The sequence below is a fragment of the Mustela putorius genome, unplaced genomic scaffold (genome assembly GCF_011764305.1).
Source record: "Mustela putorius furo isolate JIRA1106 unplaced genomic scaffold, ASM1176430v1.1 tig00004007_pilon_pilon_pilon, whole genome shotgun sequence".
Taxonomy (NCBI): Eukaryota; Metazoa; Chordata; class Mammalia; order Carnivora; family Mustelidae; genus Mustela; species Mustela putorius.
Window position 1 is genome coordinate 13,555,925 of NW_025422145.1, and position 16,166 is coordinate 13,572,090.

Consider the following 16,166-nt stretch of genomic DNA (forward strand, 5'->3'; position numbering starts at 1 on the left):
AGGAAAGACTGAGAGTGTGTTCTCCACCAAAGGAGACCAAGGAGACGAGAGAAAAACTGAGTGTGGCTGCCAGACAGGGCCCCGGGGGAAGCTGAGGGAGCCCAAACCAGTGCTGCATTCACTTCAGAGCCTGGCGCCCAGGCCCACTCCTTAATTCTGACACAAGTGGCATGGCCGCATGTATGTTAGTATCAGGGAAGTGGGATGAAGGGTCTCTCTCAAATAAATAAATAAATAAATAGTCTTTAAAAAAAAAAAAAAGAAAGAAAGAGATTTTATTTATCTGTCAGAGAGTGCGCAGGGAAAGCAGCCGGCAGGAGAAGCACGCTCCCTGCCAGGCAGGGAGCCCGGTGCTAGATTCGATCCCAGGCCCCTGGGATCATAACCTGAGCCAAAGGCAGACATTTAACTGACAAGCTGCCCAGCAGGCGTCCTACCCCAAGTTTATTTTAAAAATAAGTTTGTCTGGGGTGCCTAGGTGGCTCAGTGGGTTAAAGCCTCTGCCATCAGCTCAGGTCATGATCTCAGGGTCCTGGGATCCAGCCCCTCATCGGGCTCTCTGCTCAGCGGGGAGCCTGCTTTCCCTCTCTCTCTGCCTGCCTCTCTGCCTACTTATGATCTCTGTCAAATAAATAAATAAAATCTTTAAAAAAAAAAAAAAAAAAAGCTTGTCTGGAGGCTACTTTCATAGCTTCAAGAAAACTTAAAGGATCTGAAAACATCCTGTCATTTAAAAACTTGATCAGAGTCAGTGCCTCAACACTAATTTAAAAAATGTAGTTAGGGTTACTGAAGGAAAGTAATCTTGAAAGATTAAAAAAAAAAAAAACTAAAAAAGTTTAGAATACATTTCCTAATACCACCACCTTCTTCAGCCTGCACTGCCCAAAAGTCTTCCACTTTTGGAAACAAGTTTCCCAGCACTAGAAATGGTGCTCCCTCCTCAAACTTCCCCCACACTTGGCTGCGCCCCTGCTCCCCTGCCCTCTGGGCTGCCCTGCCTGGAAAGCCCTTCCTGCTCAGTGCACCTGGGCCCAGGTTCTTCTGTGCTCCTCTCTGGGGCAGCCCCATAAAGGCTGGCAGGGCAATGCTCTCCCCTTGGGACACTGTCTCCCTTCAGCCCCTGGGGCAGGGCTGTGGTTAGTGGGGCTCACAGGGGTGGGAGCACATGGAGGCTGTCCCCCACCAACTAAGCTGCCATCATTTTCAAGCAAGGATTCCTTCAGGCCCTGAGCGTGCAGCCCTGGTTCCGTCCACGTCTCTTCTCCATCATTAACCCATCCTCACCCCCCTTCACCCCAGAGACATACAACACAGGGCCAGCACCTTCTGTGCAGGAGAGTTTTCCAAGATTAAAAAAAAAAAAAATCATTTAAGTTATGAGTTTTGTTTTCTTTTTTTAGGAATGAGAATAAAATGCATTCGCAAATAAAATCTATATTTAGATACACATTTCTAAGCTGTATATATCTGATAATAACCAGCTACGTACATACAATCAAGAGAAGACTATAATTTTGACCAATGAAAAAACCCCATGAAAGAAAAATGCCAAACTGCAGGAAGAAAAAAACAAGTTAACGATGGAAAAAGATGGCAGTAAACGCTGAACTTCAGAGGTCACGCACTGAGGGTACAGATGATTCTCTCTGCCTCCTGGCGGGCCTAAGTCACAGGCCCCTCTAGGAGAGGAAAGAATGCAGAACAGTCCAGTGCTTACCCTCAAGGAAGGAAGCCAGTCAGTAATGACAAGAGCCCGGAAACGAGCAGTTATCAAGCTGCTCAGCTTTCTAACTAAGTTAGCCGGTGACCTCACCTGCTCCCAGGGTCTGGCTGCAGTGACTCTCCAGATCAGACCTTCCTAAGAACACAACTGAGCAGAGTCAGAGTCCGGGCACTTTTCCAGAAGAATGGGCTGGTCCCATCATCTCCCAAAGGAGGCCTCCACGCAGCACTGCTTAGTGGCTAGCGCTGGCACACGCCAAGTCTAGCATTCCCGTTGCTTCCGCCCTCCTCCCAGGATGGTGGCTCTCTCACTCACTGAGCATGGTGGCTGAGAGGTGCAGAGGTCCCCTGAAGGAACCTCAAAGACAAGGCGGGCTGCTTGGACATCCCCAGGACCATCAGCCATACAACCATCCACGGAGGGTGGCACGGACGGACGGGACGTGGCTGCACCCAACACAGAGCACACGCCCCTTTCAGGACTGGACACTTAGAAATCCGCGCAAAGTCGAGGTCTGGGGAGACCCTCACGGATCCTGCCCGCAGCAGCAGAGAGCGCTGCCATTTCCCCATTGCCCTACATCATACGGGATCGAAGCTTGGCTTCTGGTCAGAGGACTGGCAGGGTGATTCGCAGGGATCTTTTAAGAAAACAGTCCTCCAGGGGTGCCTGGGTGGCTCAGTGGGTTAAGCCTCTGCCTTCATCTCGGGTCATGATCCCAGGGGCCTGGGATCGAGTCCCGCATTGGTCTCTCTGCTCAGCAGGGAGCCTGCTTCTCCTCATCTCTCTCTCTGTCTCTCTGCCTATTTGTGATCTCTCTCTCTGTCAAATAAATAAATAAAATCTTAGAAAAAAGAAGAAGAAGAAAAAAAAAACGGTCCTCCTGAGAGGTAAGCAGCCGCCTCTCGTGCGGAGTCCACGGATCCGACGCTGGCTCTTCCACAGGTCAGGCACTCAGATCTGGCGACAAGAGGACAGCGGTCGCAGCAGGGCTCACCCCCCACGGCGGCAGCGCCAACGGGAAAAGCCCCCGCGTGAGTGCGCTCACGCTGCGTCCGCGTCCAGGTTTATCCCAACAGGTGGCCGAACCCTGCCAGAAGAGCTGCAGTATGAGAACGGGCCAACCTTTGAAACACAGCCTTTCGGGCTCCAGCCAGTGATGATGCAAAATACGTACAGGAAAACCAGACACCCCTTCCTCAGTTGTATTTCCTTAGAAGATGGAGGAGTGGGACGCGAATCCATGTTTTTAACCCTCCGACTGCTTCCTAGTTCGGAATGCTGTCGTACCGGGCATTAAACAGGCAAGAGTTCAGGACGAAGCCCTGCCCCGCTCAAGGACACACATATCTAAATGGAAGGGCACCGGAATGCACAGAATCAGACACGTTTTTGTTAACCAATAACAAAAGTGGAAAGACAGACAGGTAAGTGACAAATACACCACAGGAAGCCCAGGTAGGAGAACCATGAGGAGACGGCATGAAAGAGAGACAGAAAAGCCATCTAGGGGGTGGTTTCCACTGAGGGGAATTTCTTCAGGCAAAGAGAAAGAGCCCGAAGAGGAGAACCCGGCAGCCCAGATGGTCTGGACACTACCCTGTACAGGCTGGGAGAGAGGGCGCACGGCAGGGGCATCTGCGGAGGGACCCTCGTTGAGGAGGAGCAAAGTGACAGGCCACAAGAGGCAGGGGAAGCCTCAGGAACGATGCTACTGGGCACCCTTCCAGCAAGTACTCACTTCTCGATGCCCGGGAAAAGGGGGCCAGGGAGGAAGCATGTCGAGAGACTTTGCGACAAGAGCACAGGGTAGCCGCCCTCCAGCCGGAATCACTTCCTTCACTGCGCAGCAGCGCCCACAGCCAAGCCACAATGAGTCCACGCACTGGCTTCACACTGGGTTCAAGAGCAAGGGTCCCCCCACCATCGGGGCAGCGGGAGGCCCTGTACTCCCCGTCTCTCAGAAACAGGGAGGGTGAGCAGAAAAGTTAACTCGAAGCTCTGCACCTCACAGGTCACCACTGCAGGTCAAAGCACGTCGCAAGAATTTCTGTGCGAGTCAAGCTTCCCTGCAAATCTTATGGGCCTCCCCTGACAGCACCGGTATGTAGCTATCACTCTGAGATACAACTCCCACTGCAGCACAATTAATTCCAAAAGAGAAAAACAGGTTGAAGAATGAGACTTTAACAATGAATTCATTGTAACAGCTAAGCTCTCCACCTGATGAATTCTGACTGAAATACCGCCGAGAAGCACACACACAGCCGTCTGCGCGCAGCCTTGCCTCAGCCCTCTCCGACGTGGGCAGACCTGCCACCGGCTCCACAAACGTGCAGAAGACACAGACCTCCACAATGAACCTCCTGGCACCCAGACATACCTCCACATGACACCTTTACAGGCTCTGCTTCCCTGAAGGCCGCAAGCAGATTCAAAGTGCAGTGGCTGGTCCACAGGGCACCGGATCCTGTCTGTGGGGCAGGGGAGGTCACTAGGCCACGAGGAACTATGTGCCCACCTTCCTCAGGCCCCCGACAACACTCCAAACGAAAACCATACTTGTTTGTTCTTCTGTAGGCTATGCACCAAGGCAGGGGCTAGGATAGGGCATGTCCCATCATTTCCACGCACAGACCGCGTTGCGCAGTTGGCCCTCCTTCTGTGGGCCTGCAAGCCATCCAGCTATTTAAGCAGAAACCTCCATCAGTTGCTCTGAGGAGGCATATGAAAGCCACAAACATAGATCCTTTATAACAAACTACCTCTCTTAAGACATTCAAAACGGGGGCACCTGGGTGGCTCAGTGGGTTAAGACCTCTGCCTTTCATGATCCCAGGGTCCTGGGATTGAGCCCCACATTGGGCTCTCTGCTCTGTAGGGAGCCTGCTTCCTCTTCTCTCTCTGCCTGCCTCTCTGCCTACTTGTGATCTGTCTGTCAAATAAATAAATAAAATATTAAAAAAAAAAAGACATTCAAAACAACTTGGAATTTCTTGGGGAGTAAAAATCTCAGTTAAAATCAGGAAAATTTCCTACACTAAGAGGATGGAAACAGATTTTGTGCAGCTACAGAAACGCAACCAGCCAAGCACTTGAAAACAGACCAAGGACCACCATGAACCCAAAAAGGCCTTTCTCCTCTAAGGCACTATCATCAGACCGTATTCCCCATTAATCTTGAAAAAAATGCACTCTGCCTCTTGTTCGGCTAGAGACTGATACACCACTGGTTCTAGGTATTCAAACGATTTTTTAAAGGCTCTGGTAACAAACATGAGCCAGTTACACAAGACGGCACTGAGGAACAGGCCTGAACAACACATGTCCAAAACTTGGTTTCCACACCAACACTTTCTCCCCGGTGACCTGCCCTTTGAACCTGCCTTCAAGGCAGCTGCACTGCCCCACCATGGCTGGCTGTCATGCACAGGGCAGGCACAGAGCTCACACACATCGCCGGCACCCTCACACCTGCTGAGGGCGTCATTTTTGCATCAAGTGATCCTCAGCAGAGTGTGGAGCTCCAGCAAAGTCCATTTCCCGAGAAGCTACTCCTCAGGAACGGACAAAGTCTAGTGCCGGGGAAGGTTCTCCACACTCCAGCAACTCGGAGGGGACTGAGCTGCTCCCCCGTTTGTGCAGCTACTCCCCATTCATCACATCTCTGCTTGCACGCACCAGAACCCTACGTCAGGCGGCTCAGAGCGCAAGGGCACTGAGTGAAGAGGATGACACGCCCAGGACCTACCTTTTCTTCGTCCTCCAAGCTCTGCTAAAGGAGCCCAGAGGCCAGGACCTGCTCTGAAGAGCCGCCCAGGACCGCTCTGTCGGCCCCACAGCTCGGAAAGCTGCCGCCGCTGCTGCTGCGATCCTTCCCACGAAACACTCAGAGAACAGCACCACCCTCCACTCCCATCTCTGAGTACAGGGACCTTGCCCTGCCGGCTCCCAAGTGCAGCAGGAGTGTCACAGGGACAGAAAAACATCACACCACGCAAGACTCAGGAGGAGCGGCCCAAAAAAGGAGGGTGGAAATCAGAACCCATTTCTTTCCATGTTCCGTATTTCCCCAGCCACCTTCCCGCACGGAGGCAGCCACCCTCGCAGAAGCCAGAGCCGCCCTACCTACAGCGTGCCAGGGGCCGCTCTGCCTGATCTCCCGTTTTACCTTTCTCCAAATCTCTGCCCAGTCCTTGTTCCCCAAAGGGAGGATTCCAAGCCTCACCCGCTCAGAATATCAGCGCTCAAGCACAGATGGAGCGCAGCCTCTTTCCAAACAGCTGCTTTCTGACAGCGTGAGGCCGAAACAGGCTCCAGGGGTCACAGAGTTCAGCCATCTGCCCGAAGAAATAAATAAGCGTGCTGTCCTCCCGTGTGAAGATGGCCCTCCTGCCTCCAGGGCAGCACAGTCCGCACATTCAGGCACAGCTCCCAGGGAAAACGTTCTGGGCAGTAGCACCAAGCACTTCCTCAAGCCAAATGCTGCACTGTGCTGCCCAGGAGACCCTCCCTCAGGACCCTCCTCCTATGGGGGGTTAGAGTGCTGCCCAGGCCAGCCACCACTCAATGGAGGGTTCACACTAAGCAGATACGATACCTCCCCACATCCCAGCTTCCACACCTGTAAAATGGGAAGGACACTGACCTCACACAACACTGCTAACAAAGTCAAGCAATACAGGGTGAGCTATCTGGAAGTGTCTGCTTCTACAGTAAGTGCTCAAGAAATGGTTCCTCCAGTCTCTGGCCCACCTGAAAATCAGAGTAGATTAGACCGTTTTCACACTTCATTTGTACTGCTCCCCCTGTTGGCTGTACACGCTCAGAGAAATGGGAAAATTCAGTAATTGGGATGGGGGCTTCTCCACACAATGCCACCTTAAAAATCTAGATGCAGGGAGGTCTGGGTGGCTCAGTTGACTGGGCTTCTGCCTTCAGCTTGGGTCACGATCTCAGGGTCCTGGGATCGAGTCCCACATCAGGCTCCCTGTTCAGCGGGGAGCCTGCTTCTCCCTCTGCCTGCTTCTCCCTCTGCTCGTGCGCCTGCACATGCACGCTCTGACAAGTAAATAAATATATATATGCAGGTACACATACACACATAAAATCTAGATGCAAACCCACTTGAACCATGCATATCTGTCTGCAGGTGAAAACCCAATACTGGGGGCACCTCCGCCATTCCTGAGGGGAAATTTGGCAAATTCTTAAGCAGGGAGGAAGGGGATCTAGCTGAAGACACAAAAGCCTTGTCCCTCTCACTTTCAGACAGGGAGATCTATCCTTTATAGTACGATTCATTTTCTCTCACTGGATTCCAGCATTTTTGCACCAAAAGGGTGACTTATGCAAAGAAACTCCAGATGTCCCAGGCCCATCATGTGGTACAACCAAGACCATAAGGAAATGTATTCTTTACCTCTTGCTATGACCTCCACCGAAGTACACACCTTGCACTCCAACAGCATCAGTGTCTGAAAGTTAATTTTACACACTTCCATGGCTGTCGTCACCCCCGGCCTCCACTGAGGCTCGCCAAGAAGCCCAATTCGTGTTTTTGCCTGTTAGCCCAGACACCCCAGGGTACAGCCACATGTCGCAACAGTCAAAGACGGCCCCTCCGCCTTTCACCATTTTCTCAACCAAACAGGTCCCTCTTACACTCACTCCGGAGCGTCACCAACCTCTACAGTGTTCTTAGCCTCAAGTCTGAGGCTGAACTGCAGAAGGTTCAAGAACCGGCTAAATTAACTACAAAACGCGGGGTAACTCAGCGTTTTTTCTCAGGAGAGGAGTTACACCTTCCACCAGATTCTCACAGGAGCTCAGACTCCCCAAAAGGATTAAGAAGGACTACCACAAAGCTGTATACTGGAAAACACGGCGTCAGGTAAGCTTCCTGGATCTTCACTCACTTAAGCAATTTTGATTTGCCTTTTGAACCAAATTTTGCAAGCGGTGCCGACGTTCTTCCATCACCCACTTTCACAGTCGCGCCCGAGGTATAAATTCTGAAACCACCTTCGCGACTCCCAAACTCAAACACAGGGAAAACATCAGAACACCGAGGATACTTTTAGCAACAGAGAGAAAAACATGGAAACACTAACGATACTTTTAAGCAAAACGTTTCACCCAACAAGTGCTTTTCCTTTTTCTTTTTCCCCTGCAATCCCTCCTGCTGTCACGATCACTCGCCCCTCGGCAGCAGGTTCAAGTCCGACCTCCCAGGGGCTTCACACACTCGATGTCACTGCTGGAGAAGAGCCCCAAGGCAGGAAAAGCACCCAGTGCCGCTCCGCCGGGCCGGGAAAGGAGGCTACCAGATCCCACCCTAACCGTGAATTTGCGGGAAGCCTGGAGCATCAGGTGCTCTGAGCAAGAACTCGTCCCTCCCGCTTCGCTGCGGTAGAGGCAGTGGGACCCCGTTCCAGGTGAAGGCCCAGAAAGGTTCCTCCGCAGACGGAACGAAAGCGAACCCCGGAGGCTCAGCTCCAGGCCGCGGCGCGCCGAAAACAAACTTTCCGAGCACTTCCACCGCGACAGGCCAGTGACACCTCCCCGGCCTCCCCCGCCCTCCGCGCGTCTGTCAGCGCCCCCGCCGGGCAGGCGCCCGTCGCGCCGGGGCCCGGGCTCCCCGTGGCGGCCGAGAAGCGCCCTCACGAAACCCGCGGTCCCCGGCCCGGCCGACCGGCCGCAGGTGAGGCGCCGCCCGGCCCTGGGGACGCGGGGCCGCCCCGCCTCGCCGGGCCCCGGCGGCCGCCGCGCTTGGCTTGGTGACGGGCCGGCGCGCCCGGACGGCCGGCGCGCACTCACCAGCTGGCTGGTGGTCCTGGCCATGGGCCCCGCGACGGCGCGGGCGCCTCCCCCGCAGCGCTGCGCGGCTCGGCGCCTCCTCAGCGTCCTCCTCCCCGCGGCGGAGCCCCAGCAATGGCCGCCCTCATCCTGCGCCCGCCCCGCCGCCCGCCCCCCTCCGCCCCCGGCGCCACCCCGCCCCCGCGCGACGTCGGGCGGGACTTCCGCCACCCTGCCGCCGCTCCCCGCGCCCATTGGCCGCGCCCGCCGTCGCTCCGCCGCGACTCGGCCGGCCTCGCCGGCGCCCCCGAGCCGCATTTCCGGGTTGGGGGACCAGCGGGCGGGAGCGGCCCGGCCCCGCCTCGGAGGGGGGGGGCGGCCCGCGCGAACCAATCCCGGGGCTGAAGGGCGGGGCCGGGTGGGAGCCGGGGGGCGGGGAGCGGGGAGCTGTCATCCCCGGAGCCCACAGGGGAAACTGAGGCTCGCTGGGGCCCGCGCTGGCCAAGGTCATGCCCCAGGCAGCGGAAGGGTCCCGCGCGTGGCTGGACCGGGAGCCGGGCTCTGCGCAAACACCGACAGGTGCAAGTCGGCTGCCTACGACACGGGCAGGTGCTCCCGGACAGAAACCCGGGCTGGCAGATCCCATTTGTAAGGCAGCACCGACACCTTCGGAGCTCTCTTCTTCGGTTATGGCCTCGTGGATTTTTCTGGTCGTCGTTACCATTGATGATGATGTCGAATTCTTTTTGTAGTTGTTAACGACGATGGTGGTGGTGCTGGTGTTCGCAGTTGTGGGGAAATATACATACAATTTACTTCCGTAACCATTCTAACATCTGCCATGTGTACAGCTGAGTGGCATGAAGTGCATTCGCACTGCTGTGCTACGACCATGCTGCTTTAAACAAAATCTCCATCATCTCTGCTAACTCAAGCTTGCATGCTTTTATTTTTTTTTTAAAGATTTTATTTATTTATTTGACAGAGAAATCACAAGTAGATGGAAAGGCAGGCAGAGAGAGAGAGGGAAGCAGGCTCTCTGCCGAGCAGAGAGCCCGATGCGGGACTCGATCCCAGGACTCTGAGATCATGACCTGAGCCGAAGGCAGCGGCTCAACCCACTGAGCCACCCAGGCGCCCCTTGCATGCTTTTAAATAACCCTCTTTCTACTTCCGAAAGAAATACATGTTTATTTTTTTTTTAATGACAATTCAGACAGTACAGAGATTAGATAAACGAATCCATAAGCCCAGTAACTGGAATTAATTCTTGAACAGCCGTGATCTCTGCTAACATTGACCAAGCAATTACTTTTTTTTTTTTTTTTAAGCACTTAACTCTTACTAAATAATTTTCCTGCCTATGGGGCGCCTGGACGGCTCAAGTCTGTTAAGTGTCGCCTTCGACTCCAGTCATGATCCCGGGGTTCCCACTCCCTGCTCAGCGGGGAGTGCGCTTCTGCTTCTCCCTCCTCTGCTCCCCCTGCTTGTGCTGTCTCTCTAATAAATAATAAAATCTTAAAACAAAACACAGAGAGAGAAGCATCCGTGCTAGTGTGGCCTGCTTTCAGGTGAGGAAGCTGAGGCATAGTGGGGTTCTGTAACTTGCTCTGGGTCTCACAGTGCCAGAACCAGGATCTTGATACCCATATGCCAGAGGCTATGCTTTGAGCATTAGGCTCTACAGCCTCTGCCTGTCCAAGCTTCTAGTCTTCTGTACACAGATGCACCTTGAACAACAGTAAAAAAGGTCAATATAACTCTTACTCCCCAAAAGGGTTTCTGCAGTTTTGATGCTTTTTTCACTTAGCCACACATGGTCCTATACCCTGTACGGCTCTCCTGACATCTGGTCACTATCTTCCCCAGTGGCAAGGGTTGCAGAGGACTCCACTGGAGACACCCTATAACTTCTAGATCCACGCACTTGATCGAGCTCCCTCCAGACACTGAACTGGTCCTGGACTTCCTCCTTGTACACAAGGCCCCGCACTCAAATTCAGGCACACCTTTATTTATTTCTATGGGATAAATTCTCAGCAGATGGATCTGCTGGGTCAAAGTACAGGGATCCCTCTCGGCACTTCTGCTACAGGCTGCGAAATGCCAATTGCTTACCTCACTCCGGACACTAATCCTCAGTGAACATAAAGACAAGGTCAAGATCGAGACCAGCTCTTACCACCATGCCAAGCCACATGGAACACTCAGGAACCCTGGGAACATTATCCTACATCATAATCCTTAGCACAGATTAAAAGTAGCACATCTGATTTTGCCCACAACAGCTCTGTGAGCGGCAGGCAGCTGTGACCAGTTCCCTCTTTCGCATGAGGGAACCGAGGCTTTCATGCCCTGCTTCCTCTCAGTCATAGAGTTTGCAGGTCACAGAGCACAGAACTCAAAACCAAGCCCCAACCAGCAGCCTGGGCCTGCTCTCAGCCACTGCACTCAAGTGCCTCCCAACAAACCCTTCTTTTGTGTTTACTGTAGTCCTCACAAAGCAATAACAACTTGTCCTCAGGGAACGCTAACCATTTTTAAAGATTTATCTTAATTCTCATCACAACCCTACCAGATACTTAGTATTTATTACCGTCTTACATGGGAAATTTGCCACACCATACACCAAATGCAATTGTAAATACACAGCTTTAGATTCTAAAAGTAATGTATCTATATTTATGTATACACACACACACACACACACACACACACACACGAAGAGCAACCTTTCTCAGAAAGTCACTAATGGATGTGCACCACGAATTGACAGTTGTAAACCAACAAAGACGATGACTTGAGATCTGGGAAACAAGAAGGAACAAAACACGTAGGAAGGTGATGAAGGGGAAGTCCTAGGGTGTGTCCACTCAGCAAGGATGGGTTCGGTCTCCCCTCCGTGCCAAGCACTGTGCTAGACCTTGACAATTCCCTGGTAAGCGAAACACAGAAATCTCTGAAACGCTGAAGCCACAGGTCAGAGGCAGGGCTGGGGAGACAAATAAGCAAATGTTGGGGAAGATCAGAAGTCAGTGAGTGCTGTGGGGAAGAAAGAAATCAGCATGGACTCAGGAGTGCCTGGGGGAAAGGTGCAATTCTAAACGGATAATGAGGAGAAATCCTGGGATAAGAACAGGGAGCACAAAGACCCAAGGGAACCAGGCTTTGGAGGGCTCCAGAAAGATGCTGAAAATGATAGATCCTCTCATGGCTTTCACCACATAAAAAACTAAATTAAGAAGCCAACAGAGAGGGGCACCTGGGTGGCTCAGTGGGTTGAAGCTTCTGCCTTCGGCTCGGGTCGTGGTCCCAGGTTCCTGGGATCAAGCCCCACATCGGGCTCTCTGCTCAGCAGGGGGCCTGCTTCCTCCTCTCTCTGCCTGCCTCTCTGCCTACTTGTGATCTCTGTCTGTCAAGTAAATAAATAAAATCTAAAAATAATAATAATAAATAAAAAGCCAACAGAGAGACAGGAAAACTCCAGAGGAAGAGTCCTATCAGGGAGGAAGCAAAGTCACCATTCGTTCTCAGCTGTGAGGGATACTCACAGTCATAAAACAGGAGTACAGATTAATCATTGTCTGCCTCAGAAAGACCCAGAGAAGAGAAGGGGCATGAGACAGCTGAATCCTCACCTCTACTAATAGACAGGCAAGAGAAAACAGCTGGAAGTGATGGTCCACACATAAAGGGGCAGAGTATTTGCTAGCCAGATAGACGTACACAGCAGGAAGAACACTTAAACCAGGAATGAGTGCGATATGAGTAAGGGGAGGTGAGGGGCTGCTGTTCTGCATTACAAGCCTTTTTATTTTTATTTTACTTTTTAAAACATTTTTATTCTTATTTATTCAAGAGAGAGAGAGAGAGATGGAGGGAGGGCACACAATCAGGGGGAGCAGCAGAGGCAGCGAGAGAAGCTGACTCCCCGCTGAGCAGGGAGCATGATGCAGGGCTCGAATCCCAGGACCCTGAGATCATGACCTGAGCTGAAGGGAGACAATTAACTGACAGAGCCACCCAGGCGCCCCTACAAGCCTTTTTAGATCTGGCTTCTTAGACAGTGACGCAAATAAAAATAAAATGGGTGTATCTTTTCCTGGAGATTTTAAGCTCTCAATCATGAAGGTAAAACTGAGCAAGAATGTTGGTGACGACGATGCTTAAACGCGAAGCAAATAACAAAAGAGAAAAAGGAAAAAAAAGAACCACACTATCAACAAAAGAAACGGTAAAATAAATCATGATATGTTCATCCTGGAGAATTCAACGCAGCTACTGGAAAGAAGGGGATAAAGGTCTAATGGAGAGAGTGAAGGTAAAGAAGCAAGTCACAGAATATGGGGCGCCGGGGTGGCTCAGTGGGTTAAGCCTCTGCCTTTGGCTCAGATCATGATCTCAGGGTCCTGGGATCTGGCTCTGTGCTCAGCAGGGAGCCTGCTTCCTGCCTGCCCCCCCCCGCCCCCACCCCCGCCTGCTGGTCTGCCTACTTGGGATCTGTCAAATAAATAAATAAAATCTTTAAAAAAAATGAATATAAACCGAGGTCTTTAGCTTTTCTTTTTCTTTTTTTTTTTTAAAGATTTTCTTTATTATTTATTTGACAGACAGAGATAGCAAGTAGGCAGAGAGGCAGGCAGAGAGAGAGGAAGGGAAGCAGGCTCCCTACTGAGCAGAGAGCCCCATGCGGGGCTCCATCCCAGGACCCTGGGATCACGACCTGAGCCGAAGGCAGAGGCTTTAACCCACTGAGCCACCCAAGTGCCCCTAGCTTTTCTTTTTCTTTCTTTCTTTCTTTCTTTCTTTCTTTCTCTCTCTCTCTCTCTCTCTCTTTCTTTCTTTCTTTCTTTCTTTCTTTTTTTTTTTTTTAGGGTCAGTTATACCAAAGCATGACCATGTAGTTCTCTTTGGGAATTCAAAGAGCAATAGGGGTGGGGAGCATGAGGGACAAGTTCCTGGAGAATGCTAGAGCCCCTGGAGCAGCAGGTGGGGGCAAGCATCCTCTGCGGCTTGGGAAGGTGTGAGGCAAGAGGGGCATGGGGCCCTGCAGAGAGGACCTGAGCAGCCAGCCAGGGGCAGGGCACGGAGCCCAAGTCCAAAGAGCAACAAAGACAATACTCATTTCTCATGGGGCCTTGATGGCAGCTGGTGGGCAAGTCACAGGCCGGGCCAGGCCACCCCTCTCACCTAGCAAGAAGCAGGGCACCCCTGCCATGGCTCAGGTCTGGCTGCCGATCCCAGGATAGCAGGCAGGAGGGGACATAGACTCACCTGGCCCTACACAGCACTCTGGCTGGCAGGAGAGGAACGGGGGCCAGCCCCTGACTCTTCCCTCTCCCTTCCCTCCCCAGGGCTTCTGTCCCCATGGAAGGGTGACCCCAGGCCAAGAATGCGATGCTCAGCTTGGCATTGTGAGGTCATTTCCACCCCAGGAGGAACGGGGATGCCCAGAACCATCCTGGGAAGGGCCGGGAGGCTGCCATTCATACAGGGCTATGTGGGGGGAGGGGAGCACCAGGTTCCATCCCCATGGCCTGGCGCATTTCACCGGGCGCCTCACTTACTTCTATAACCCGTGGCAGGAGGGAGGAAAGCCTGGTTCAGAGGCGACCGAAGCTGCCCGGCATCACTCAGCGAGTGTGTTAGCAAGCTAGTCCTGTGCAACAATTATCCCCCAACTCAGAGACATTAAACAACAGACCTTTACAATCTCCTGGTTTTTGTGGGGCAGGAGCAGGAGCAGCCTTGCTGGGTGCTTCCGGCCGAGGATCTCTCAGAAATTGAAGGTAGCAAAAGCTGAGTCATCTAAAGCTTGACTTTAGATGGGGGGGGGGGCACCTGGGGGTCTCAGTCCACGAAGCTTCCAACTCTTAGCTCAAGTGGTGATCTCAGTGTCCTGGGATTGAGCCCTGCACGGGGTGCTCAGCATGGAACCTGTTTGGGCTTCTCCCTCTCCCTCTGCCCCTCCCCTCGAGCCCATGCTTGGTGCTCTGGCTGCTCTCTTGCTCCCAAATCAATCAATCAGATCTTAAAAATTAATAAAAGACTTGGCTAGGTTAGGAAAAATCCCTTCCGAGGTGGCCCATTCACTCAGACGCTGATGGAGGTCCCAGCTTCTCACCAAGGGGGTCTCTCCACAGCTTTCTGAGTACCCTCATGCCACAGCAGCCAGCTTTCCCTGAAGCGAACGATTCCAGAGCAAAACAGCACACCCGACAAAGGACCTGCAATGACTTTTATTATAAGTTTTCAGTTTTAGTTTTTCTTACTATTTTTTTTAAAGAGACTTTATGCCCCATGTGGCACTTGAACTCATGACCCTGAGATCAAGAGGCACATACTCTACAAACTGAGCCAGCCAGGTGCCCCCTGCCATGATTTTTATACCCTAGCTTCTGAACGGCACCAGCACTGCTTCTAGCCCATTCTCCCAATTGCACAAGAGCGTCTGGCACCACGGGGGGATGAACTGCCCTGGGTGTGGAGGTGGGATTGCTGGGGGCTGTCTTCAAGACAGCTATCTTCAGAAAGCGGCGTCAAATCTCAGGCGAGTAAACCTCCTTCCCTAAATCTTAACCTTCCCAGCCCAACTCCAAAAACTGATCAAAATCCCAAAGACTGAAAACATCCAGTGTTGATAAGCATGTTAGAGAAACGAGCCCCTTCATACACTGATGGTAGGGATGTAATATCTCCTTTCCACCGAGGCAGTAGGGAGCCATGGCCCAGGCCCCTCCATCTGGAAGAGGTGGTAGGGGAACACCAGACCCGCCAGAAATGACCACACCCTGTTCACCCAACCTGGGAATATGCTACATCCCATAGAAAGGAAGGATGACCGATGCCCATAAGCTGACCTGAACAGAGGCCGATTATCCAGGATCATCCAGCTCGGCCCACTGTAATCACAAGGGTCCTTAAAAGATAGAAGAGAAAGAAAGAATCAGAGCCTTAACAAGGCAACACAAACTGCACGACTGGCCAGAATGAGCTTTAAAAACAGGAGACCTTGAGACAACCAGTGTGGGCAGCATCTGGGAACTGGGAACAGAAGATTCCCCCCACCCCCCAAGAACCTCCAGAGGAACAAGGCTCTGCCACCCCTTTGATTTCAGCACCCTGAAACCTATTTCTGACTCCCACCTCCAAAGCTATAAATGTGTTCTTTTGAACCCCTAATTTGCGGTAATTTGTTACAGGAACACCAGAAAACGAATGCGGGAGGCCCTCCTGTGATCCCCAGAAACCCAGAACCCAAAGAGCCTAAAGAAGTGCCCACACCGGGCCCCCTCCTGCCTTCTAGACCGGCTGGACCATCTGGGGCCCTAGGGCTCCCTGCCTGTCACTCCATGGTCCCTCCTCCTGGGGGCAGCGTGGGCGGCTGGTGGGGTGGGGTGGGTAGGAGCCCAACTGGTCCACGGTGGGATCTGGTTAACGTTATGAAACATCCATCCTACAGAACACTGGGGACCTTGTTCAAGTAGAGACATTTCCCTGTGTCCCCGCCCAGGCAGCTTTCCGTTTCAGGCTGCTTAACTAAAAAGTAGTTACCAGCAGAGCAGTATCACCACTACAATTCCAGGTGATGAAACAAATCAAGACATAAACGTAGGACAAAGTAAAGGACCACACCAAGCTC

The 16,166-nt window shown here is 52.4% G+C and overlaps 1 protein-coding gene across 3 annotated transcripts in view; it reads right to left on the reverse strand.

Moving 5' to 3' along the window:
• Window positions 1-14,347, reverse strand: part of PDPK1 (3-phosphoinositide dependent protein kinase 1) — an 80,459-nt gene extending 66,112 nt beyond the window's left edge. Inside the window, exon 1 of one of the 3 annotated variants that reach the window (XM_013055220.2) lies at window positions 13,799-14,347. Coding sequence is in view for 2 of the 3 variants with exons in the window: in XM_045072002.1 (XP_044927937.1) it covers window positions 8,546-8,569 (24 nt within the window). In the remaining variant the exon portion in view is untranslated. Of the gene's footprint in view, window positions 1-8,545; window positions 8,707-13,798 lie in introns of those variants that run through there. The other 2 variants (XM_045072002.1, XM_045072001.1) reach the window with 2 other exon arrangements.
• Between the last annotated feature and the right edge of the window lie 1,819 nt (window positions 14,348-16,166).